The 25,465-nt window shown below is 35.1% G+C and overlaps 1 protein-coding gene across 9 annotated transcripts in view; it reads left to right on the top strand.

Annotated features, from left to right (window-relative positions):
• Positions 1 to 25,465, top strand: part of TLK1 (tousled like kinase 1) — an 83,637-nt gene that overhangs the window by 44,626 nt on the left and 13,546 nt on the right. For all 9 annotated transcript variants that reach the window (XM_085552501.1, XM_085552500.1, XM_085552503.1 and 6 more), the window contains 11 exons: positions 1,067 to 1,185; positions 4,666 to 4,737; positions 8,208 to 8,283; positions 10,712 to 10,758; positions 11,196 to 11,282; positions 12,650 to 12,739; positions 14,079 to 14,171; positions 14,922 to 15,032; positions 16,023 to 16,159; positions 17,360 to 17,548; positions 24,277 to 24,343. In XM_085552501.1, coding sequence (XP_085408627.1) covers positions 1,072 to 1,185; positions 4,666 to 4,737; positions 8,208 to 8,283; positions 10,712 to 10,758; positions 11,196 to 11,282; positions 12,650 to 12,739; positions 14,079 to 14,171; positions 14,922 to 15,032; positions 16,023 to 16,159; positions 17,360 to 17,548; positions 24,277 to 24,343 — 1,083 coding nt within the window. In that variant the 5' untranslated portion in view covers positions 1,067 to 1,071. The remainder of the gene's footprint in view (positions 1 to 1,066; positions 1,186 to 4,665; positions 4,738 to 8,207; positions 8,284 to 10,711; positions 10,759 to 11,195; positions 11,283 to 12,649; positions 12,740 to 14,078; positions 14,172 to 14,921; positions 15,033 to 16,022; positions 16,160 to 17,359; positions 17,549 to 24,276; positions 24,344 to 25,465) is intronic.

Below are 25,465 nucleotides of genomic sequence, written 5' to 3'. Positions count from 1 at the left end.
CATCAGTGTTACTTCCTGTCCTTTCGGAACTACTTTTCTGATAGTGTATGTTGTCCTGTGTGACTGAAAAGTGCAAGGTTGCTAAGCTGTATCTTAGCTGAAAAAATGAGGCTTTGTCATTTTGCACGGTGCTTGAGGAATATATCATTTAAATAGCGCATGAGGACTTTGGCATTAAATAACTTAAGATAAAGCAACTGAACTGTTTCCAATTTGAGGATAAACTGAATGTTCAAGTAGTTGGAAAGATAAAAACAAAGAACACTGTTTAAATACAGAAGGATATTTGTCTAGATGATCTTTCTTAAGTGATCTAAATACAAATTAGAAGGCTACGCATCAGACTGCAGCCTACTCATGTAGCTGAGCTGCTGAGCTCATCTGGGTGCATCGGAAACTCCTTTTGTTCATCCATTCCCCTCCACCTTCTTTCCTCTGCTGATGCTGGGGCGCTGCTTCACCCCCTTCTAACAGCATCTGTAGGAGGCACCACCTGCACAAAGGACTGCTACTTCTGGCTCCTTGCATACATAGCCATCCTACTTGTTGATTCCTTGCCCTCCAAGTAATACTACATTCCCTTTTACATGATGGCTACTACTGTCCGTTACCTCATTTTCCTTTTTCTTATGATTTTTACTTGTCTTGCACATCAATATGTTTATATCCTAAATAGTTGAAATAATACTGAGAACAGGACTGTTGCTGAATTGAAGGTTTTATGCTGAAGAGTATTTTGCTTGCGTTGCTTGTTTTTTTCATCTATTAATGATCAGCTGGTTGGCGTATCACACACTATAGGTTCCATATCTCTTACACGCCTCTAATAGATTTTAGTTTCTACCATAGTTGACAGGAGTATTCTGATGCAGGGAAGTTTCCTCAAATTTCTAGAATTAGTGTTAATTTGTTATTAAATAACAGATGGTGAAATGTTGACAGTTTGGGAGTACAGATTTTTTTTCTTTGTTTTTGTATAGGTCAGTGGCATATTTTGTTTACTCGTAAAGTATTCTAATGCAAGCAAGCTTTTTAGAGAATGTAATGAATTTATTTGTTTGTTTAGGAGCAATGGATGAGCTTCATAGCCTGGACCCAAGAAGACAAGAATTGTTAGAGGCAAGATTTACTGGAGTAGTAAGTGGCAGCACTGGGAGTACTGGAAGTTGCAGTGTTGGAGCTAAAGTAAGTACTGAGAACAGTTATCCAGATCTACCATTTTTGAAACATCATTTTATATTGTCTCTCTTTTACATTGCCTGTGCTCTTTACTGATAAAGGACCGGAATGGAAGAGAGTCTCAGGAAACTTATTATTAGTCGCTTATTCTGGTTTGAGATAGGTTTGTTTGTCATGAACCATTCAGATGTTTAATCATTCTTGAAAATACCAAAGAATAGGATTATACCAACTCTTTTGTGGTTTTATTCTAGTATTCGTGTGATCGGCAATGAAAGTTTTTCCCAATATTTAAGTGGAGCTATTCCTTCTATAGATAGCCAGCTACTTAACTTCTGTTTGAAACAGACACACAGATCTCTGTTCTCAAGATTAAACTTGTTTGAAGATTGTTTTATCTATATTAGCAAAACCCAGTTATTTCAGCTTTTTGAGACACATCAGTGTTATGTATTTTGATTGTATTTCTGCAATCCGTCCTTTAATGTCAAAACCAAGATGCAACACTTCAGGGAAGAATATTACCAAATACCAATATAACCAAATATTGCACTTAAAATTTAGTTATTTTTAACATTTTTACAATTTTTAAGCTAATTTCACCCATTGCTAAAATATTTGGGTATTCTGATCCCAAAGTGTATGTAATGCTCTTATATTTTAAAATTTCTGTGCAAGCTTTATTAGCACTTTCCACTTAGTATTTGATATTTTTATTACCAGTCTGTATTACACAGCAAGATACTACCTGATAGCAGCAGTTGATGAAAGAAATCAGATTGAATTGATGCAGTGTGACTGATGCACTGCTGTTTTCTCTTCTTATTTAATTGTATTCAAAGTGTGCCTACAAAAGATGTATATTTTACCCTTGTGATTAAAATTAGATTGAGGGAAAAGTCAGTAATTCTGGTTCATTTTTGCTATTTTCCTCCTTTGGATCCTTTAGTATTACTTACTCCCTAATTTATTAACTCATGATAATTGCTCAAGTAATTACTTAAAATATAGATGACTTTTTGTCCTTTTTAATGACTAGATCTCCCTTCTTTTGAGTTCATTTAATTTCTAGTATATTTATAAACTCTTCCATTATGTTTTGATACAGCTTTGTTGGTCCCTTGTATTGCCAGTCTTTCTTCCTCAGAATCTGTCTACCACTGTGTTTAATGCATTTTATTTGAAATTAATTATCAAGTTCATTGGGGTTCTCATTCTTTAAACTTAACTCTCTGTTAGTTGCTTCTCATCAATCCAATAAATCTCTCCAGGACTTTTTTTGTTGCTTGTTATTAATCTCACTTCATTTTTACCCAAATTACATTCCACTTTCTGAGACTGTTCATCCAAATTAGCCAGGAAAAGAAAAAATAATAAATAAAAATAAAAAACCCAACAAAACAAAAAAAGCCAGCTAATTTCCTTTTTCTCTCTACTATGTGAAACACAAATTTCTTGTCTTTGGCACAGTCCTTGAACTATTTGAAAAGATAGTTGAATCACATCCAGTTGTTTTGCAAATGGATCGCTAGATCAAGTTTTTTAATTCTACTAAATGCTTTGATAGTTGCTTGCAGAAGATACTACTATGATTGTAGTCTTTCGATGGACACAAATCCTCACCTTCTGGATTTTGTTCTTAACTTTGGCTAGAAATACTCTACAAATGATCTGCAACGTACCTTGCAATATATGTTCTTTTTTTGCTTACAGGAATATGGAGTAGAATACCAGTATCAACTGCAATTTATCCCACCATTAGTGAAATGGCAATTCTGTCAGTTTTGCTTGTATTTCTTTTATACGTTGAACTCATTTCTGACCAGTCAATGTATGTGGGCTGTTTGGAAATTTTATTTTATTTTATTTTATTTTATTTTATTTTATTTTATTTTATTTTATTTTATTTTATTTTATTTTATTTTATTTTATTTTATTTTATTTTATTTTATTTTATTTTATTTTCATTATGTTCTGTAGTCTTGTTGATAGACATTATGAGAAGCTTATCTGGTTTTTATTTGAAAAATGATACAAGCTTTTTGATCTGACATGCAGAGGTAACTGGGAGATGGAGATGTACTTTGAAGGCAAAAATGAGAACACCTCCTCTTCGCATACATATGTGATTCTGCACATCAAATTCGCATTTTCATAACCTAGCATGACAGTGCAGAGACTGCAGAAGATAAATGCATGCAGGTTATTTTTGGAAAACACGCTAGAACTTTATTCATCTAGTAATTAAATGGAGATTGAGTCTTGTTTATTGAGATTATTATTTGGAAGGCCTATCTGCTGAACTGTTCTTCAGCTGTGGAGGAGGTAAATTCCAGAATCTTCAAGCTTTTTCAATAAGCAGTAGTCAGTATATGACTGTAGGTTACTGAGATTATTGTCCTGACTCTGATGATCACCTGTTGACGAATCACAAAGCATATCTAGGCATTTGTAAACTAGGGACTATTTTGGGGGCAAACATACATGGGTTTGTGTTTTGTGGGTTTAATTGCATTTCTTTAGCAATCTTAGTTCAGTTGCAATCAATATATTCCGGATGTCACAGGTCTGTATTACAAGCTCATGCGGTGCAGGAATTGAATGTTTTAAAGCAAGTATATGCCTTAAGTAGTTGCTTTACTTCAGTGTATTCATTCTGCCTTCCTGTATTTGCCTTAAGTACTTAAGTAGTTGATTTATTTCAGAGTGTTTGTTCTGCCTTGCTATTGGAGAAGAGAATAATCCAGCAGTATAACCATTTTCTTTTAATTAAAAACAAAAAACACAAAAAAACCTCATGTTAGCATTTCTTGTGTGAATGGAGCAGACTCTTTCAATAAAATGTTCTTGCTGCCATTCTCTGTTCAAAAGATCTCTGAAAAAATCAGCTGTAGAACATTTCTATAGAAATATTGTAATTTGAAACTAATTTTTTTTCCCCCTCTCCAGTAGTCTAAATCTGTTGTACCGGGGATGTGATTTGTTGTAAGAATATACAGTAATGTTGTCAATAAGTTGTTCTTCTGTTGAATGAATTTTAAAAATAACTGCAATAGCCTGTTGTCTGACTTAGAGAAAATTAGAGCCTCTTTCCTTTTGAAAATGGTTCAGTCTCTAACACTTTGAGCAATATAGGATGTATAAGCCCGTTCGGTGGATTCACTTTATAGGGTTCTTCCTTGGATGTTTTGCTATTCCCAAATACGATTTTGAACGTTCCAAGGTTTTACTTGTCTCAAAAGAAATTAAGATACAGAATTGGCTGCATTACATCAAAACAGATAGCCATCGAATTTCTTATCCCCACTGCAAATCACTGGGACTCTGTAGTTCATCTGTTTTTCCATTCGGGCTTTTTTTGATCGCTGTTACTGGTTACCAATGTGATAGTAATGCCGTGATATCTCTATGCAATACTTAACAACAATGAAGTACTTACTTAACAAGTCTGTTTGTAATACATAACTTTTGTATTTGTCTTGCTAGGCCTCAACAAATAATGAAAGTTCGAACCACAGTTTTGGAAGCTTGGGATCTTTAAGTGATAAAGAATCAGAGGTAAGTATGCTAGGCGGATTATGGAAAGCAGCAGCATTACTTGATGTTGAGAGAAAAACTGCTGTATTATAAACAGATACCAAAAGAAGTTCTTTATTTGGTATGTAATTTTTTGTTTTGTATTTCATTTTTGTTTTCACAATGTACCTCAGCAAATACAGCTATAAGAATTGTAGTCTTTTTTTTTCTCTCTGTTGGATGTGTCAAGAAAAGGGCAGCATAATTGAATAACAGTTTGAAGAGATGCTTTACAAAGTAAACCTGGATCTTCAAAATAACTTGAAACCAAGCATTGCAAACAATAAATTTTAACTGGCAATTTGAACTTAATATCCAGACCTGTGTTTCAACTTCTTTTTAAGCTTATATGTTATTACTATTTTATGAAATGCGTAATTGCTGCAGTACGTAATTTGAGTATGTATTAGCTGCTTTTAGTTAAGCTAAATTGGCTACCTCAGAGTGTGAATAGGTGCTTCTGATAGGCTTCCAGTATTTTGGCTGTCCTCCACCATCCCTTGTTAAAGTGGATTACTCCTCCTTGTTTTGGTTACAAATACATTCTTTTAATTACAACTAGTATTTTCTATTCTCTGTGGATAATGAATTATTTAAAGGAGAAAAGCTTTGTCTGTGGCTTGATTTGTCCGGTTTGATTAGCTACTTAAATGTTTTGCTCTGCTTGCTTGTAGCTGTTCAGTTGCTTCAGTTCCCATTAATACAAAACCCTCATTATAAATGTAATTTCAGAAGTAACTAAAGGTTTGATCTAATTGGAATTTATAATGCGCTGCAGAGGAAAACAGCGTTGCTGTATTTGTTTGCTGTAGCTGTAAAGCTTTGGAGGGGATAGGATTTAGAGAAAAGCACTTATGCAAAACTATCAACTCATTCATTGTGCAAATGAAAAACATTAACAGCTAAAAAAGCATACTGGAGGTTTAAGTGTTGAGACAAAACAAAACACATTTTATTACTTTTTTTTTTCCCTACAAAAATTACTTCCTGAGTTCTAGTATTAACAGTTCTACAGTAATGGTAGAAAATGTTTAAGTACACATAAAGTATAGAGAAATATTTATCCAAGTATCATTAAAAGGAGATTAATTGGTTGAGAGTTGGTACATACAGATGTTTATTTCATTGAAGAGCATGTTAAAATCCAAGAATTAAAACTATGAATATGAGGAGAAGGCTCAGAGGAACCTCATTAAAATTGAAGAGTAAACTAGGATCAAGGCTGTGATGTACAGAGCTCTGCTGATATGCCAGGCTGTAGGTGACTTTAACACAGCTTCAAAAGTTAACTTGGATGACTTCAGAACTGTTTCATCTTGCTTATGAAATAACAGGATTTTAGTCTAAATCTAGGCTGTAGGTAAAACCTTCTGAAGCGTCCCAAAGCAGCTTCAGTCTTTACTAGGAGGGTACTCCTCAGCCCCATTAGTCTTCAGCTTATTTAAAGTCCTATGGTTCCATTCATTAGAAAGGAATTTGGAGAACATTTCCTAGCAACTAAATACTGTACACTGCCATGTGAATATTGTTCTTAGAAAAGGTGTGACCTTGTTGAGTAACATCATTAGTGTTTTCAGCTTGGAAAGTTAAATCAGATACTGGAAGAAATTAGAACAATTTGATGAAACAGACGTTTATTTTTCGATTATTTTAGTTATAGTTTTAAAAGTATAAACGTCTTTAAACGTCTTTGAATGGAATGCATGAGTCACTGCAGTTGGAAACTAATTTTCTTGGTTGAGAATTTTAAATGGTTAAGCATGAATTGGCTTGTAGACAAGCTTTGGGGAGTTTTTGGCTTGATAAGGTTGGTAGAACCAAATACATTAGAAGGATATCTGCAAAATTAAAAGATAGAAAATAAGAACTAGGGTGAAAGTGATGGGCTCAGTTCAGTTATGAGGAGAGAGAGCTTAATGTTAACAATTTACCTGACAGTGATTGCAAATTATAAAAACAGTATTTCTAAGCTACATGCTCTGCTTATAGAATCATGTAGTTTTTAGGTAACCTCGTTTTCAGGAGTCTACGTTGTTCAGTCAGCTTGTGTACAGTAGGATTGTAAAGCATACACACTGTGGTTGGAAGAGTTAATTAAAAATAACATTTAATAAATATATGTAGTTTTAACTTCATTTGTAGCCTGTTAGTAAAACAGTTAAGAGTTGTAACTGTTGTAAACAGTATGTAGTGTAAATACATGTAATATAAATATGTAATACAAACTAAGGAAGTTTGAGCTTTCTTGTCTTGGCTTTCCCCTTGTAGGCCGATAATTTTCTGTAGATCACAAGTAACCTCTTTGCCAAAATGAATATTCTCAGATTTTTGTAGAAAAATTATATTTGAAGGTATCCACATGAAGATTTTGGGACTGAAATGTGTTAAAAATTCTTTTGGTGATCAGTTGAAGCTTCAATTATCATTACATTTTCTGTATCAAAAAAAGAATCCTTTGAGCACAAACTGACAAACTTGGTCAAATGATTAACATATTGATATCTTAAAATAGTGAAGCATCTTCTCACCTATGTCATATTTAGTCCAAGATACTAGGGACCACTCATTTGACTGTGCAGTAGGCTTCATCAAATTGCTTCCATTATTTCTCTCGTAACTGGCATGAGGCTCCTTGCAGACTAAGTGCACAGTAGCAGCATGTTTGCCTTGAACCAAAGCAGCTTGTACAATGTAACTTATACCAGAGGGATTGTCTGTTTTGAATGCTCTGTTCAAAGGAGAACAAATAAAACTTAAAGGTGCTTCTTATCAAAACCCTTTCTTGTTATAAATGTTGCACTCTCTGATTGTCATTTCTGGGCAGTGATTTATAATATTCCTGAAAAAAGAAATTGAATGAGTCCATGCTTTTTCACTTACCATTAATATTTTTACTTGACTATATTTGGGGTACAGGTACAAAGACACTGAGGGTGGAGTGGGTAGGTGTTCACATTTTGAGGTTTAAAAAATTTAAATCTAGAAATCGATAAATTACCTTAGCTTAGAGATGACTTCTGTACTTAGAAAATAAAGAACATCATTGTCATCTTACTGTAGCACTAGAATTCTGTACATATTTTATGGCAGTGTATAGTAAGCTCGATCAAAAGTTAGATTATTTTGTTAATGATAAAAGAGAGTTGTAAAATACCCACAGATATAACCTGAAGATTTCTTGAGTGAAATACAGCCTGGGTCAAATAAATTTGGATGTTCATAAACATTTAAGAACTATGTCTTAATTCCTTCAGTATCTACTCTGGTTCATATTAGTTTGATTGACCAAGAGTCATATTATCTACTTCAACAAAGATCTGAAATAACAGCATTCCTGTTGATTTGTGAAGTTATATTTTATGAATGAAAATTACAGCTTACTTCATAATACTGTTGCTATGAGAGAAGTAAATAGAGCTGTTGTTGGATCACATTCTTTCTGTTCTTCATAGACTCCAGAGAAGAAACAGTCAGAACCTTCCAGAGGAAGAAAAAGAAAAGCAGACACTCAGAGTGAAAGCAGCCAAGGTAAATTGTAAATTAATTATATGGTTATTATGTACATTTGATTAAATGATGATGCACAGATTTTTGACTGCTAGGCTTAAGAATTCTTTTAATGCTACCTCAAATGTATCCATTGGTCAAAGGGACAGACAAGTAAAGCCTGGGCTGTGTTGGTACTTGACCATAAGAGTTGTGCATCGCTCTCTGCATAACTTGCAGCAGCAGTGGCATTCTGAGTACTGTTTAAAAACTAGCAGCACTTTTGTGGTTTGTATTTATTTTCAGCGGGTAAGAGGAAAAGTGGCTTTAATATTATATTAATATATATATACTGGTTATAATATGTGATTGCTTGTTTTACAGTTATACTTAAAAATAATTAAATTTTGTGCTTTCTTACTGTGGATATAGTGTAGTGCTCTAGAGGTGTGGGACACTTGAGAAGAGACAGATTTTCAATGTTTACAAATGTTTACAAAGCCTGTTTATTCATGTTTCTCTCTTTAATGTGACTTTCTGAGAGAGGAAATAGAAATTTCAAGGCAAAAATTCATCAAAAGGGAAGAGAAACTGGTTTTGCTGACATCTTCTTTAGATTCTTTTTGTTTCTAAGCTAAGAAATGCCACTTCAGATGCTGTCAGTGAGCTCCATATCCAGAGGTCTTTGTAATACAACATAATACTGAAATTTTATATGGTTTTACTAGAATGGGTTTCTTTGTGTTACTTCAGAGACCTGGCTTGTTCAGAGAGCTTGAATGAAGTTTCCTATTTCCATTGGTCTAGTAGCTTGTCCTTTCTACTACAAGAAGGAATTGCAGTTAGAGAAAATACAGATAATTAAGAACTTTTTGGCTTACCCAACATGATTATAATGTCTAATAATTAATGTTTTACTGTCAGTAGCAGTAAAACTGAATAGTCTGCACTACAGCATTCTTAAAGAACAGGTGTAGAAAACTACAGCATATTGCAGTTGTACAGTTGAAACGCAGCAAATACTGCTATTGAAAAATGAGGAACAAGGGATCCAGCTGTTGTATACAACATATCTAGCATTTTATCTACCATAACATGCAAAATCATCCAGAAAGGTTGGACCAAAATATTTTTAGGACATGGAGCTAATTAATTAGAAAGTGGGATCAAATCAGTGCAAATCTACTTCTAACTGACTGTGCCAAAATAAGTTGATGTAGTCAGTCCATCAGTGCAGAGTTATGTAACATGACATAGAATAGAATTTCTGTTTAAAAGAAAAACCTTTCTAGTTTATCTGGATAAAAGCTGTTTTAATTTGGTAAAGTGAGATGTGGGAATCAAGCACAAAGAAGGCAAATCTAACAGACTCGCATGGTATGTAAAGACCTGGCTGGAGGGCAGCAGTAGTGATGTACACAAATGGGGTAAGTAGTGAAGGAATTAGCTGTGTGCACTTGTGGGTCTTTCGGATATCTAAATATTTCTTTCCAAAGTGTTTAGTACACAGAGGACTGTTATTTTTTTTTTTCTTCATGGTGATTGTTGGTGTCAAAATACTATGCAGCAACTCCTATATAGAGACATGCTTAACTAGAAAGAGTTCTTGAGAGTTGAAGCAATAGGAAAGCTTGATGCAGGCTTTGCTGCAAAGGGCAGAGAGATTTGTGGTTATAATCTCCTAACTTATTACAAAAATTTATTCCTGTGAAGAGTTTATGAAGTTTTGAGCAGTGGTCCTATTTCAAGGTGTCTCCTGAAAGGTAGTTTGTCTTAAAGCTGAATAGAATATTTATGCCACTAGATAAGGCATTGGTGAGATTTTTGGAATGCAGCATATGGATTGGGTCACTCATGTCAAAGAAGGATGCATTCAAGTTGGTGCTCCTGTCTTGTTACTGGTTAAGATAAAAAGGAAATTCGGTTATCTTGTTCTACTCTATTTATCTCCCCTAGTGGATGCTGCAACTTGAAATCTAATTATTACTCACACTGGGAGGAATGGGAATGCAAATTATCTTCCACACCCACAATATTAACTGGTATTTAGAGAAGTCCTTGGGCTGAGCATCTGGGCAAAATAACTCACCTGGAGCGTATAATATTCATAGGTTAATTTGGTATTTCGGATGTGGGTGAACTTGGAGATAATGCTTAAAAAAAGGGAGACACTGCTGAAGATTTCATCTATAGGATGAAGGATGAGCTTCCTGTTATCTAGAATAGGTCTTTCTTACTGTTAAGCCTGTACTAAATCTGATTTAGAAATATGGGTTGATTCCTGATTTCTGAATGAAAGGAACCAATTGTAACCAATTCCTTTAAGTATCTAACGTTGGGAGATCGTATATTACCATATCAAAGAAAACCAACTAATAAGTGTTAAGATTTTGCAATAATTATTTTATAGGTAAAAATGTAACACATCTAAAAGTGGTCTATTTAATCTATTATAATGTATTTGTTTCAGGAAAGAGTATCGGGGGACGTGGCCACAAGATTAGTGACTATTTTGAGGTAAGGTTTTTGTCTTTAAATTTACTTTTTTTTTTTTTTTTTCCGGCAAGCAGCTTTGGGTGGTATTTGTGAACTCATCAGTTGTCAAATTCTGGAGTGACAGCATAGCCGTGCTTTGTTCTTAGAAGGCTACTCTTCTTCCAGTTGTATATGAAAATACTAATTATAATAAAGTATAGCCTTCCCTCATATGATATACTTCCTTTTTTTTTAAAATGTAAATTTAAATGTTAAACCTCTAAGAGGAGATACAGTTTCTTGGTGCAGCCTGAGCTAAAAGACAGAAAACAGTTTCTTCTGCACTTTTCTTTAGGTGACCCAAGGCTTCAGTAATCCAAGTAATGCAATCTAGATTACGTATTCATTGTACAGATGAACTGTGTCATTCAGTGTTTGTGTAATATATTTTAATTAAAGAGATCGTATCTTCTCTTCAGTACCAAGGTGGAAACGGCTCTAGTCCAGTTCGAGGTGTACCTCCTGCAATCCGATCTCCTCAGAATTCACATTCCGCCCCTTCTTCTGTAAGTCTGTGAACTTCATGACCGCTGGAGATAGTTTCGTTCTCTGAAAGTAGCGTGGCTAAAGAGTATCTGTATACAAGGGGTGTTTTTTCAAAGGAATGAATGGTAGGAAGGAATTCATTTTTAAACAGCACGGGGAAAAAAAGGATCAACCTGAACGTTAAAACTGAAGTTTTCCAGAAATAAATTTGTAACATTATTGTATTGGGATTTTTTATAAAATGATTTTTGAACACAAAGTAATGTGAAATGACCTATAAATGTTAAAATGTTCTTTTGGTATTAATTCCTAAGCTTTGCACAAATTAAGTAGGTATTTTATTACATTCGGGTAAAACGAACCTGTGACATAGGACTTGAAAGCTAAGCTTTTGATAAATCATAGGGTTTTAAATAATAACTTGCCTGTTATTGTTTTTGTTAGTCGCAAATTCATTTTTTTCCCCTCCTGCTCATTTTTGTGTTAGGTACACACATGTGATTCTTAATGGCTACACAGATTCCATCAATTGCAGAAATGACTTTCAACCATATTGCTAACTGTATGGAGGGTTATAAAGGTTGTGGAAGTTGGCTTGAATATACTGTCTCATAGAATTGTTAAGGTTGGAAATGATCTCTGAGTCCAACCATCCTGAAATCCAACCATCAGTGTATTAGCATGGGCATAGGCCCATTAAAGCACCACAGTGCCCACTAAAACATCATCCTTTGGATGAAGCCCAGTCTGGAGAACCTTGGTCCCATAATGGGGTACCAACACTCCTCTGTCCCAAGTTAACCCAGCTGAGCCCTCTTCATTTGCTGCTTGGGTTTTTCTTAGGAGAAAATCAAGCCTTTCACAAGTCAGCTAAGCCCTTTCTGGCCCTCATGCAAGGGCTTAAATGAAATTTATGGACTGCAATGCCTAACACACAAATTAGTGTTTCTGGGAAGTTTCAGTAACAGAATTTGTGTTCTGATCAGCACTGGCTTCCCCTTTCAAGTTATCCCAAGGGAAATAAACTCTCCAAAAATAACTCACATTATTTTTTGAGTTGCAAAATCATAGAATCAGAAAAATAAGACTTTATAAGACAGGCATTGCCTTGTGTCAGTCTTGTATTGTCGTAAAACTTTCCATCTGTTTCCCAGGAGTGACAGTCCTAGTTTTCTCAGAGAATATATTGCATCCTTTCTAGAGTACAGGTGATGTGTAACAGCATAGCAATAATTCTCAATGCAGTGTACCATATAGTACCTTGTGTAATAAGGACACCGTGTTTCTATGTTCTGTATCATTTTCCTACCAAGAATTGTAAACAAAGTTTTGTTCATAATTGAATATTATAGTTACATCTAAAATCCTTTGTTTTCATGTATTCCAGGTTCGACAGAATAGTCCTTCTCCTACTTCATTAGCTTTTGGGGACCACCCTACCACGCAACCAAAGCAGTTATCTTTTAAAATTACTCAGGTAAGCGCTTTTCACAATATAAATTCAAACAATAGGAAGATTAGTAGGTATGTTATTTCTTGGCTTTTCAACTATTAAACTCTTACAGGATTTCAGAAGCTTTGCTTTATAGTCTTCAAAAGAATTTTTGTTTTTAAGTTCAGCAGCTTGTAATTGCAGCCTCTTGAATTAATTTTGTGTTTTGCACTCTGCTTCCAATTGTGTGCTTTGTGAGCAGTTAGACAATGTGCTTGGTATGTTTCTACAAAAGATTTTAACAGTTGTGTGAACTTAGAATGAGAAACTTCTCTTTTGGGTAATACTTGAGATTGCAGCTGCTGTTGTCATGTAACTGCATAAACAAAACAGAGGAAGAAAGTGAGATGATAGTCAAAATGTAGTATAGTTCCTGTCATGACATTAAAAGCCAATAGCACATGTTTCATCATCTCTGCCATTTCTAATGCATCTTGTTCTGACTTTCACAAGTTAGTTAAAACAAGACTACCGTGGCTGTTGAGAGAATACACAGGATTTAAAGTAATTGTGTAGTTCACTGAGAAAGTATTAATTTCCATGGAAAATACAACAGATACAGAGAGAACAATAACACTAGTTGGTAGAATTCTCAGCTACCAAACACTGTCAGCATAGTCAGCACCATTGGCTCTGCATTTTTGTCAACCATGAACAAGAGTCTGCATGTCAAACTCATCAAAATCTGCCTGGCAGTCTAGGACATGGCTTGTCTTTCACATCATTGTCACAACTGATGAAATGTACCAGCCACCGCTTCACTGTGCTCTCATCCACTGTTTGGTCTCCATAAATGTTCAGGAAGTGTCAGTGAATGTCAACAGGTGTGATTTCTTTTTTTTTTTTTTTCTGCATTTTGAAATTCAGTGATGCATTTTTACTTCATATGCAGTTCTGTGTCTAATGCCACTTTTGCCTGAGTGCCCTTCTGCTGCATTCTGTCGTGTGGCAACAAAATGTAACAGACTATTGCTGGGAAGGTTCAACCTCTACTCTGTACAACCAATACCTGCCTCTGATGTCATGGACCAACATAAGAAAATAGGAGGCATTACTTTTGGAGCCGCCCCCAGACTTGCCATCCATGTTCTTGCCCTGCTTTATATGCCTATTTGTGAACAAGAACTTTTCAATGAGTGATGAAGTCTTCTCACACTGTTAGTGTGTGTTTGTTCCAGCTGTTTCCAGCTCTTCCTAGTGAAGGGAAAAAGCAGTTTTGAATATGAATCTTCCATATCTCAATCAAAATACATGAAAGTAATGACAGAAATAATGCTGTTATTGTTAAAGAAAAGTATTAAATTCTTTAAAATGTTCTTTTCAGACTGATCTCACAATGCTGAAATTAGCTGCACTAGAAAGTAATAAAAATCAAGACTTGGAAAAGAAAGAAGGTCGTATAGATGACTTACTCAGGGTAAGTGTTAGATCTAAAAAGCACTCCATTCACAAGTCATAGTTAAGTGTGTTCATATGTGTGCGGGTATAAATCCATTATACCATACATAATAAAATTGTCCTGGAGGCTTTGGCTTTGTGGGTACCTGATTCAGCACATGTCCAGCAGTATGAGGTAGAAAGCTAACCTTTAAAAAAACAAATTCATTAAACTGAATGATGTGTTTTTCTGAGTTGATAAACATAACTGCAATATAGGAAACTTGGTATGCTCAGGTAACTGGAATTTTTCACAATAAAAGTCCATAGTGTGGAAGTTTGGTTTTGTATGAAAACCATTCGAATTTTGCATTTTTTTTTTTAAGCAATCAAACACAAAGGATACAGAGGTAAATTAGCAACAGTTTAGCTCTGGAGGACTGGAAAAAATGACCAGTATGGTGTTTTTATATGTAGAAAATATACAAGCTGAATACTGTCTAATACAGAATGCAACTTGGTGTAAAGGAAGTAGTGTTCTTGAATGCATTTTATTTCAAGTATATTCCTGTTTTTAAAACAGAAAAACATCTTTCACAGTTCCATCCTAATCTATAGGGATGATATAAGCATTTTCTTACAGTGTATGTGTATTTACTTATGTTACCTGCTTCAGGTGTGTGAAAGATGCGTGTGTTGATAACTTTATTTTCACTGGCATCTGATTTAAAAAACAAACAAACAAAAAAAGTGTTTCAATATTTCTTTTAATACTTTTTGTATTTATTAGGCTAACTGTGATCTTAGAAGACAAATAGATGAACAACAAAAGCTACTTGAAAAATATAAGGAAAGGTTAAACAAATGTATTTCAATGAGCAAGAAGCTTCTAATTGAAAAGGTAAGTTTACTTCTAAAATATTTGTGTTAAAAACTTCAGTGATTTTTTTTTTCCCTGTCATGAGTAATTCAGATATAACACAGCATAAAACGTGAGGATTTAGGATATTACCAGTTCTATATACGTTTCTAAGTGGATGGAAAAAAAAAAATCTGCACTTAATGCGTCGTGTAAAGGAACCAGATAATAATCTCTGTGAGACACTCAATTGGCTGAGATAATTTTTAATATAGAATGATGAAATGCTATGTTGGTTCAGAATTAATGGAAACAAGAACATAAGTTTCACCTCATACTTCTTCGAAAGAAGTGTTTATTTCAAATTTAATGTCAGTTGTATTTAAACTTGCAGCATTCTTTTGTAAAAGACAAGGATACCTTATTTCCCTTCTTCATTAAAATAGCCTTGTTAGAAGAATAGTAAACAAAAATGAATAGAAAATCACCTCATTACAAATAAAGATATAAAAAAGTTCAAGGTAAAATGCCACATCTGTTCAATAACACGGTATGCTCCTGTCAGATACAAGGATGCAGACTGATCTGAGATTAGGAGGAATTCCCTCGAAGTTATTTCAGTCCTTTTAAACTTCCAGCATGAGGGGAATACAAGGAAAATATGCCTCAGATTTGTTCCATATGATGCTAGGTGAACAGCTTCAGACTGAGAATATCACATAGGAAATTTCTTTAGTATAATAATCTGTACAGACATAATCTTCATTATACACTTATGATGCTGATGGCTTTTCGATTCTGCTGTATTTACAAATGTTCTTTTAATTCTGAACATAAATGAACTTTGTAAGGAAACTGAGTCAAACTCACTTTTGTGCATAAATCAGCAGCACTGATTCTGACAAGCACAGATATTTGAGTTCTGCAGAAGTTAGAATAAAAGCAGTAAGGTAATAAAGGTTAGTTTGGGTTTTTTATTTTAGTACTAACACTTTAGTATTACTTAAATATGAATATGTTTTGTTTTCTTAGAGCACACAAGAAAAGCTGGCAAGCAGAGAGAAGAGCATGCAAGACAGATTACGCCTGGGGCATTTTACAACAGTTCGTCATGGTGCTTCATTTACTGAACAGTGGACAGATGGCTTTGCATTTCAGAATCTTGTAAAGTTAGTCAATGCAATGTTCTTAAATTCTCACTTAGTTCCCTCTAGTGGATTTTTTTTCTTTATTTCTGAGATGCTAAGTTTGGAGCAGCTTTTCATACGTTGTATGTTGCTTTACCTTTTGAAGACAGAGGCTACAGCACAAGACTCCTTTAATCAACTGAGGGAACATTGAGGCTGAATGTTCTTGAAAAATGATTTGGTTTTACTTGATTTTAACCATCCTTTCAGACATATGTGAATATACTAAATGAGTAGCTTTTGATTATTCAGATCAGCCTGTAGAAAGAGCTGTGAAATTATAAATCAGTTATATTTTCAAGCAGCTAACCAAGTATCAATGTTGATAATCAGGACAGATAAAGTCTGCGACTCTCTCATTGGTCGTGTCATATAGGTGCTCTCTGCACATCCATGTTTGTAGCAGCTTTTTAAGGCACCCATCTCCTCAGTGCCATGAAAGATGAGGAACAAATCTGGCACCTTCAGATAGTGTAGTCCAAAGGGATGAGAGAGAGTGGCCAGCTGGAAAAGAGCTGCTGCAGTGGGTGTTTCAGCACTCTGCAGAAATGGGGCCAACATAGTGCAGCATGGGAGACAATCAGGGATGTTGGTAAAGTAATTATGCAGTGCATCTTTAAGATGTACTTTGTTAATGAGTCTGAATCAGTCTGTGATGTTATATAGGTGACTTACCAAAACGTTGGTTTCTGAAGGGAATTGTGTTGTCTTAACATTTTATGTGATTGCCTAGGATGTTAAGATTGTCTAAAAAAATCTATGTGTGTGTGTTGTAATTGTTTGCCCTGCAGCCAAACTGATGATTTACTTGAGAGTGGTCAGATCAAATTGTGCATTTGGCCTATAAAAATCTGATATTTCCTTAGTGCTTTCCTTAAATTTCTTTTGATGGTATAAAACGTGTCCATCAGCTCAGATATATATTATTTCTTCCACTACAGAAATAATGCTCAGCACTTTGGAAAAGGGGGGGGGGGGGGGGAAATGAAAAAGGAAACAAAAAAAGAAAGTGTTTTTCCACCTTATGAAGAATCATATTGTTGTCTTTCATAAGCAATATTTTCATATGTACAGTAAATTTGTTTAAAAAAATCTAAACTTATTGCTTAATCCGCTTAAAAGGTAGTTATTTTAAAATGCAAAATGATTAAACTTTAATAATACTTTTTTGGGGTTTTGCAGGCAGCAAGAATGGGTGAATCAACAAAGGGAAGACATTGAAAGGCAAAGAAAGCTCCTGGCCAAGCGAAAGCCACCAACTACGAATAATTCTCAGGCACCATCTGCCAATTCTGAACCCAAGCAGAGGAAAAATAAAGCTGTGAATGGGGCAGAAAACGATCCCTTTGTTAGACCCAATTTGCCACAGCTGTAAGTTTAACATTTCAATCAGTCTTTTACATAAATTCTCTGATATTGTCTATGTGAGTTCCATTCAAATAACAGCATAAAAAGACACTCAGTATATTCAGTAGCTATGTTCTCACTGAGGACTTGCTGATGTTAAGGAAATTTGCACCACTGCCTATGAAGATCCTGTACAGTTGCCCAGGTTATTTTGGGTAGTCACCAGAGAAAGGTCTGTACTGTCATTGTGCAGTGTTCTTTCTGTTTTCATAATCTAGAGTTCTTATTCTGGTTTCTTATTCTTGTAATGTTACTGATTTCTGTTCAACTATTATTCATCATCTTTGGCTTGGGAACCTCTTCAGTTAATTTTTTTTTGTTGTTGTTGTTTTTTGTTTAACAGTTGTTATCTGGCAAGAAGAGTGTTAGTATTTGGTGATGTGTATTTTTAAAAAAAAAAAAGGAAAAAATCTTTTTTTTTTGCTGTTCTGAATCCAGATCCCAAGAGTAGCCATTAGGAGATACTGGTCCCATTTCACATACTGGCACTTGAAATTTTTCATCATTTACACATCAAATTAAAGGCTGTCAACAAATTCTCAGTTTTTCCAGTGACATTGTTTTCTTGTGGACAGAAATGGTATAATCCAGGGCACAGACAAATGTGTTCTTGACATTTAATTGAGCAGTTTAAGAAGTTGCTGCTTGCATATGTTAGTTACTGCCCTTGTTGCTGAGAGACTGTAGCTGATGGTCTGTCTGTTCCTAGTTTTAAGTGAAAAGTAAGTAAGTGGGTTTAAAAAGACTAGCAAGTTGATACTTTTTCTTTGCAGAAGTAGGCTGGGTTTGTTGCACGTTGTCAGATATCACCTCTCACTTGTGTGGGTAGTTTATCCACTGGGAGAAGGGAACTTGTAAATTCCTTTATTTATGTCTATGAAATTATTTGTTTGGGGCATCAGTTCAAAGAGAGGTGCATATGTTTAACATAGCGTGTCATTCCTAAAGACTGCATTGTGAAATTGCTTGGCTGTGACACAAATATCATGAAAATACAGTAGTAAGGCTGACAGTGTAAGCAAGTCTTGATTAGTGTTACTTGTGTCCTTTGGCAGAGCTCAAGAACGATCACTCAAATCGATTCTTTAGCAACACTTAGTGCCTACGCTGCTTCTCAGAGCGTAACTAATACTTCTGAATAGCAATAGATTACTGTCATATTAAAAGTACCTTTTTTGTTTCAATGTAATACTTATTAGTAACATCGAGGGAATGAAAAAAATCTGAAAAGTTAGTGAACTTTTAATTCACCAGCATGGTGTATTTGCAAACGTATAACCATTGCTGTCTTTTGCAATCTCCTCTTTTAATGGGAATTTCTATATTCGATAGTAAAAGAAGACAAAGCCTTTTTTTCAGTTGATGCTAAGAATTAATAGAACAGTATTTTCAGAGCATTTGAATCCATGTAACTCTAGTCAGTTCTTAGCCTGTGATCAATAATAAGGAAGAGAAAGATCTTCATTTTGAATGTTAACCATGTCATTAAGAGAGGTTAGTATTTCTGTAGTTGGTGGGCTGGTGTTAACGCTACAGACTCTACTTGGGAGATATTTCCTGCTATAGTGACTACCATTAAGTTTCCACATTAACAGCAAAAGTTCGTATAGTATTTTTTGCTTTTTGGGAGCTGAACATTTTTAAAATTTCAGATCTGCCAGCCAATTCTATTTTAGAATCCTTCCATACATATTCCTGTATGTTTATTTAACAGTCCATAGCTTTGCATTAACTGTGAAATAGAAATAAACATAAATAATGACATTGTGGCAGTAGGAAGTTTGTATTTCCAGTTTATTTTCTTTATTTAGGGAATTCTGTTCTGCTTTTTCTGCTTTTCATTGGCGCAGATAGATTTTTGAATGGATTTTGAAAACCCAGCAAGTACTGCTGTTTAATGCTGTTTGTTAGTATACCTGACGGGTGCATTTGGCCCTGTCTTCTTTCACGTTAAATTTCCATAATCATGTTGTTAATTTAGGAGTCGATCAAAATAAACACTCTGGGACAAAAAAAAAAAAAACAACAACAAAACAGAAGATAGGGTCTAGTTATTAAGTAGATGAAGGCAAATTCCTGGTAAGAGACTTGTGTATATTTTCTGATGTTATGCAGTTTCATATAATTTCCAATTTACAACAAAAACAAAAACAAACAAACAAACAAACAAAAACAACAAACAAAAAAAAAAAACCCAATCAGTTCTTCATTTAATTTAGCCTAACCAGTGTGTTAAATGGCACAAGAAAATGCCTACTGGTAACAGAATTGCCAGGAGAACAATCAGAATTGCTGCCCTTTTGTGTGTAGTAAACTGTTACCAAGCAGAAACTACTATCGCTTAATTTGATCATACTATCATCTAGATGTAGGATTTCTTGTCTTTATGGCAAGCTTATTAATGTTGTTTCAAACCTCTTTGAAGGTTTCCAGTATGTCCTGATATTACAGAATCATTAAGCTGTGTCATGCTCTTAAGCCTTCGCTTGAAGGGCATTAAAAATGTTTATATTTGGGATTTGTTGCAATGTTATACAGGAGTGCTGTGTGTTGACTCCACTTCTTAGTGCTGTTTTGCATACCTCGGTGAAACAATTACTAACTGTGCTCTTCCATTTTTGTGTAAATTTGTCATCTGCTGTATGTTATCCCCTCCTATTACATTGTGCTTATCAGCGTTCCTGTGTTACGTCAAAAGTAATGATCTTAATTAGTACAGTCAAATGGAAGATGTTCTGTTTATATTAGGCCAGGGAAAATGCAGAGCTGCCAAGATTAATGAACTATAACAGTAGTAAATCAACACAACATACATGAAAGTGATTAGGCAAATCTTTTTTAAGCAAATCAACAGCTTGCTGCTGGTTATTAGCAACAAGTGTCTCCACGTTGCTAACATTATTTGCTTAAAAAAGATATCTCTAGTTCTGCTACTGGCAAGAGGAAATGATCTATAGCTTTGTGAAACAATCAGTGTTATTAAAACTATTTCTGAAAACAGTGGTTAACTGTTTATAAATCAATTTAAGGTGTTGCCTGGGGAATTCTAAGAGCATTGCTTTGGTTTAGCAGGATATGTTCTCTGATATTAATTTAAAAGCAAAGTCTTGGCACTGAAGTTATCAATACATAAGTGGCTCTCTGTCATTGCTCAGTGAGTGGAAGGTGATTTTGGTGTTCAGGCTCATCCTGCATGTGTTTTAAACACTGTCCTGATTTTCCAGTATGAATTCAGTTGTTCTTTTTTTTTTTGTCCCCAACCAAAACTAAAAAGTAGTTTTAGTTATGAGAGATCCCTTTTGTCTGAATGAAATAGTTTTATTAATCTTAGGTAAAAGTGTATTGAAATGTATTTGAAGAAGAAACAGTTATTTAAAATAGAGTCAACTTTCATAGCCCTGGGAAAAAGTGTTCCAAAAGTTCATTTCAGATTCTTGGTGACTTTAGAGAGTTTTGAAAGTGTTTTTGTTTGTTTGTTTGTTTTAAACAGACCTTTATTTCTGGAGGCAAAACTTGATGTAATTTAGGTGGTTCCCATACACCTTCAGGTATATTGGTTGTATTTAACACTCAGTTGATGATTTCTCTCCTTTCCCAATTGCTCCATCAGTCTGCATGCATCCTCATCCCTGTACATAATTTGAAATAGGAGAGCAGAGAGAGCTGGCAGAGTTTGTTAATGTAGCTGAACAAATGCATCGTTTAGAGAGAGCATTCTGTTCTGCATGGAACAAACAAAAATATTTTCAGAAACTTTCACATTGAAGTGCCAACAATGTGTCTGGGCTTTACAGGATGAGTGACAACAACTCTTTTCCTGAGGCTGTCTTTTTCTAAGGCAGACATGGAAACAATGGAAGAAATGGGACATGGTGAAAAGACCTCAGGGGAAGCTTGAATTGGTCAGCGGTTGCTGCCCATCTTTGTAGAAATTCTAGGAACTTGAATAAGTTTGATTCCCCCCCCCCCAGAAAAAAAAACACTACACAAATTGTAACCAAGTTCTTCTATTGGATGTGCGAATTGCTATCCTGGGGCATGGCAGCATTCTGCCATGTGTGTGTATCCCTGATGATTTTTCATCTGGGAAACAGTGGGAAAAGAGATTGTTGTTCATGTGCCAGGTTTAATTGTCTAAACAACCAAGGAGCATGTGGCCATTAGGATTGTTTTTGTCTTGTGAGTGGCTACTAGTAGGTATGTTTATAACAGATGAAGGCTTTGTTGTAGCTTGTGAGGAAGAAATGCAGAGGTTGGTGAAGTCTACCTATGCATACTGTGTCAGAGTCTTAGAAATTCAGCTATAAACTTTGTTAAACTATTGAGAGGCTCTAAATTGTGACACCAGACTTTTCAGGCTAGGAAGGCTGTCTGCTTTCTTATAGCGACAAATAAATATGGCATACGAAGGCTCTAAATGTCACAGATGTCTAAATATGCATGCACAGAATATATGCAGTACTTTTTTGGAATTTCAGGAATTTATTGCATGTGTATGATGTTAATTTGGTTGCAGACTGTTAACACACAGCATTTATCACATGGTAGTTTTGAGTGGAAGAGATCATAGTCAGGGCCAGAATGTTACCATATTCATTCACACAGCCTGCCCCCAGCTACACTTTTTCCCCAGTGCTCCTCCTGTCAAGCAGAAGCTCAACTTTCCAACTGCAGTGCTGTTAGTGGATGGTGGCAACCTGTCTCCAACCACCATCCCTCCCATTTGCTCCTTGGTCTTTCTTCCTCCACATCTGATGAGACCTGCATTGGTCTCGGGTGACAGAAGAGCAGCCTCTTCTGCAGGAAGTTATGGTGACTTGTAGGTAGGTGACTTGTGCTTTCAGAAGTGGGCATCCAGTGATGACTGTAGGTGGGGAGGTGGTGGAAGCACTCTATAGGCTGGATGTTTTTCACCTTTGCAATGGGATGGCAACCTGTAGCCATAAAACAGGCAGTATGCACATTGTCCTTTGTTTACTATTTGTTACATACCGTTTCAAGAGCATTAATATAAAATGTATTAACAAATTAAGAAAATACAGCAGCACTTCACTTATGTGCTTTTTAAATAATTGTTTCTGAATATAAGTGGGGAAAAAAAAAGTTGTTTTTTAGAACTAAGCTAACAAAATCCAAAGCAACTACATCTGCTTACAGTTCAGAATTTTGTATGCTTTCTTCTGAAACACAGTGGTCAGTAACAACGGATTTAAATTGTTGTTAATCATACTGTGTCTCTAATAGAATTAGATTTGTAAGGAAATAGAAGCATGAAAATGATGATTTATTGGGATATAATGTGGACATATGGAAAGAGTGACTTTAAATTGTAATGTTTTCAATACAACCTCGAATTTGTGCTCTGCACTGAAGGGAGCTATTTAAGTACTTCTTGGAAGACAATACTTATTAGAGCCATCTAAGCCCTTTGTTGTAACTGGGTAGATAGCTGAAATTTAATTAAAATTAAAGAAGACCATATATGGTTCTATTATTACGACACTATGGTCTTAATATCCTGTATTATGTTAGATTTTCAGAGCATCTATGGTTTTAGGGTTTTTAGTGTTCAAAGAAAATTCTGGGATATCTTGTGTTATAGACAATATTTTCAGCATGTTTTACTTGTGATTCAGCTTTGCAAATCCACCTAAAGATACTTCTGCTTGAAAAGTTTACGTAATCTGCATTTCTGGAAATAGATACACAAACCTGCAATTCATACTGGAGAATAGAACCTGGAAGGAAATAATACTTAACCTTATTCGTGCTGATTTTCTGTGCATTTTTTGAGTGCTTAATCCTTGTTAGAGTGGTTAGCTGTTCAAGAAGAAATACTAAAAAAACCATCAGAGGTGCTGCTGTGAGTTGTCAAATATGGCCTTAGTGCTGTCTTTGATGGATCTTTCATTAGAGGAGGACTTAGAGCACTGTTTTACGTTTCTTGCTGTCGTTCAGGAAATGCAATGCCAGTGTTCTTAGCATATTGAGATATCCCATTTCACATTTGCCTTAATGACTCTCCTTCCTTCCCAGAGGAGGTTCTGTCAGGAAAAGAATGTAAAAGCTTAGTGCCAAAATGTGTCTCTAAGGGAACCTTCTCTTTCTTGAAGAGAGGTGGATTTTCCTCCTTCAGAATGTTTGTGTGGATTTCTGATGGCTGCTGTTCATTATGGTAGGAAAAAGAATGTAGGATAAGTTTGTGTAATGCTTCCTTCTACCATTGACAGGGATATGGTCGTGAGTGTTGTTTGGGTTTGTTTTTTTGTTTCCACTTGGAGTGTTTTCTGTTATATTGTATAACTTCCCTTCCCAGGACTGTTAATAATCGAACCCAGTAAATTATGGACTTCTTAAAAAGATATTGTGCTCTTAGCTTTGCATAATGCAAATAACAGATCTAAGCAAGACAGTAAAATGTGTATGCCATCCAGCATTTGTTTTTTCACCACTTCAGTGTGTTTTTAGTGTTTTTTGTGGAAACAGTATGTTTTTCTTTTTTCCCCATTCATCATATACGTTTGGTTTCTTCCCAGGGAAGCATGTTTTTACCCTGAGATTACAAAAGTGAAAGCTCAAATGGCTCAAAAAGGCACGCTCGATATTGTGATTTTAAGTGATTAACAAAAGATAATACATGTATGGTAGCATTTAAATAAGGGTACTAAATGAGATTATTTTTTTTTTAACAGTTTGACCCTAGCAGAGTATCACGAACAGGAAGAAATCTTCAAACTTCGGTTAGGACATCTCAAGAAGGTATGTATATGCTCCATTCTTGCAACATTTTTAGGCTGTGTCCCAAACAGTCAAAACTATCACTGCCAAAACAAGGAGTGGGTTTACTTACCATAGACATAGAAAGTAAAAGGGAGCAATAACAAATCCTCGTAATAGTGGTGTAAGTCTTGCTTTAGAGCTGAGAAAGTGGAGTCAAACTTGATGTGATTTCTTGCACTGATATTGGACCTTTAAAAAATGTCCAGTGTATGGGATGTTGCAGTTCTGAATGAATACTATGTTTTGATAATCTGTCATATCTATTTCAGCTGTGTACTGTCTATAGCAAGAGAGAGAAAATATTTCCTAGCAATCTGGTCTCTTAAACTGTGTGTGCTTTATTCCAGTTTTTGACTTATGAAAAAATCTTGAAGCTAGCCAGGCTCTTTGAGAACACTGGTCCTGTTTTTGAAGAGTATGCCTAGAAAATACTTGAACCTATAGTAGGAAATCTGAATAGAAACTTGCTGGCTCTGTGAGGTAGACTCTGCCCACTTAGTTCATGGCAGTAGAAATAGCAGCAGTTTCATTTGAAGTTGTGTTACGAAATTATGCAGGTTGTGTTATTTATTTTTTTTATATCTATTGGAAGTTGTGAGTGATGTATGAAGGAAGCTTTTAAAACTTTTTTACTATCAAGTTTTGGTTTACACCTTGAGCATCATTACTGAGGTTCTCTGTGCAAGAACAAACTCGACTAAATGTCAGAAGGGAAAAAAATATTATTTCTTAGTAAGTCATGCTTGAATATACATGAAAGTAATAATAAGCATACATTCTTGCATCTTAATTCCTACATGTGATGTAGACTTTGTTGGTAACTGAGAAAAATAATTTTTTTACCTTTTATATTACTGTATTTCCCCCCTAGTGCATCATTGCTGACTACATTTATTATTCTTTCCTTCTGCATATGCTTTTTTGCTGTCTGTTCCTTTTCACTATCCAGATGCTTTCCTGGTGCTCTTTTTTTTTTTTTTTTTTGATGCCCTGTACATTCTGCCACTGCTAGTTTTCTTTTTCCTTCTGCTCCCCAGGAAATTCTTTTCCGACTAGCTGCTTTAGTCCTGGAGAGAGGCTCTTGTTTTCTCACTTCCTTTT

The sequence above is a fragment of the Coturnix japonica genome, chromosome 7, assembly GCF_054131305.1.
Source record: "Coturnix japonica strain WE chromosome 7, WE-NBRP24, whole genome shotgun sequence".
Lineage (NCBI taxonomy): Eukaryota > Metazoa > Chordata > Aves > Galliformes > Phasianidae > Coturnix > Coturnix japonica.
The sequence above is the reverse complement of the archived record's forward strand: the minus strand, read 5'-3'. Positions and strand labels throughout refer to the sequence as shown.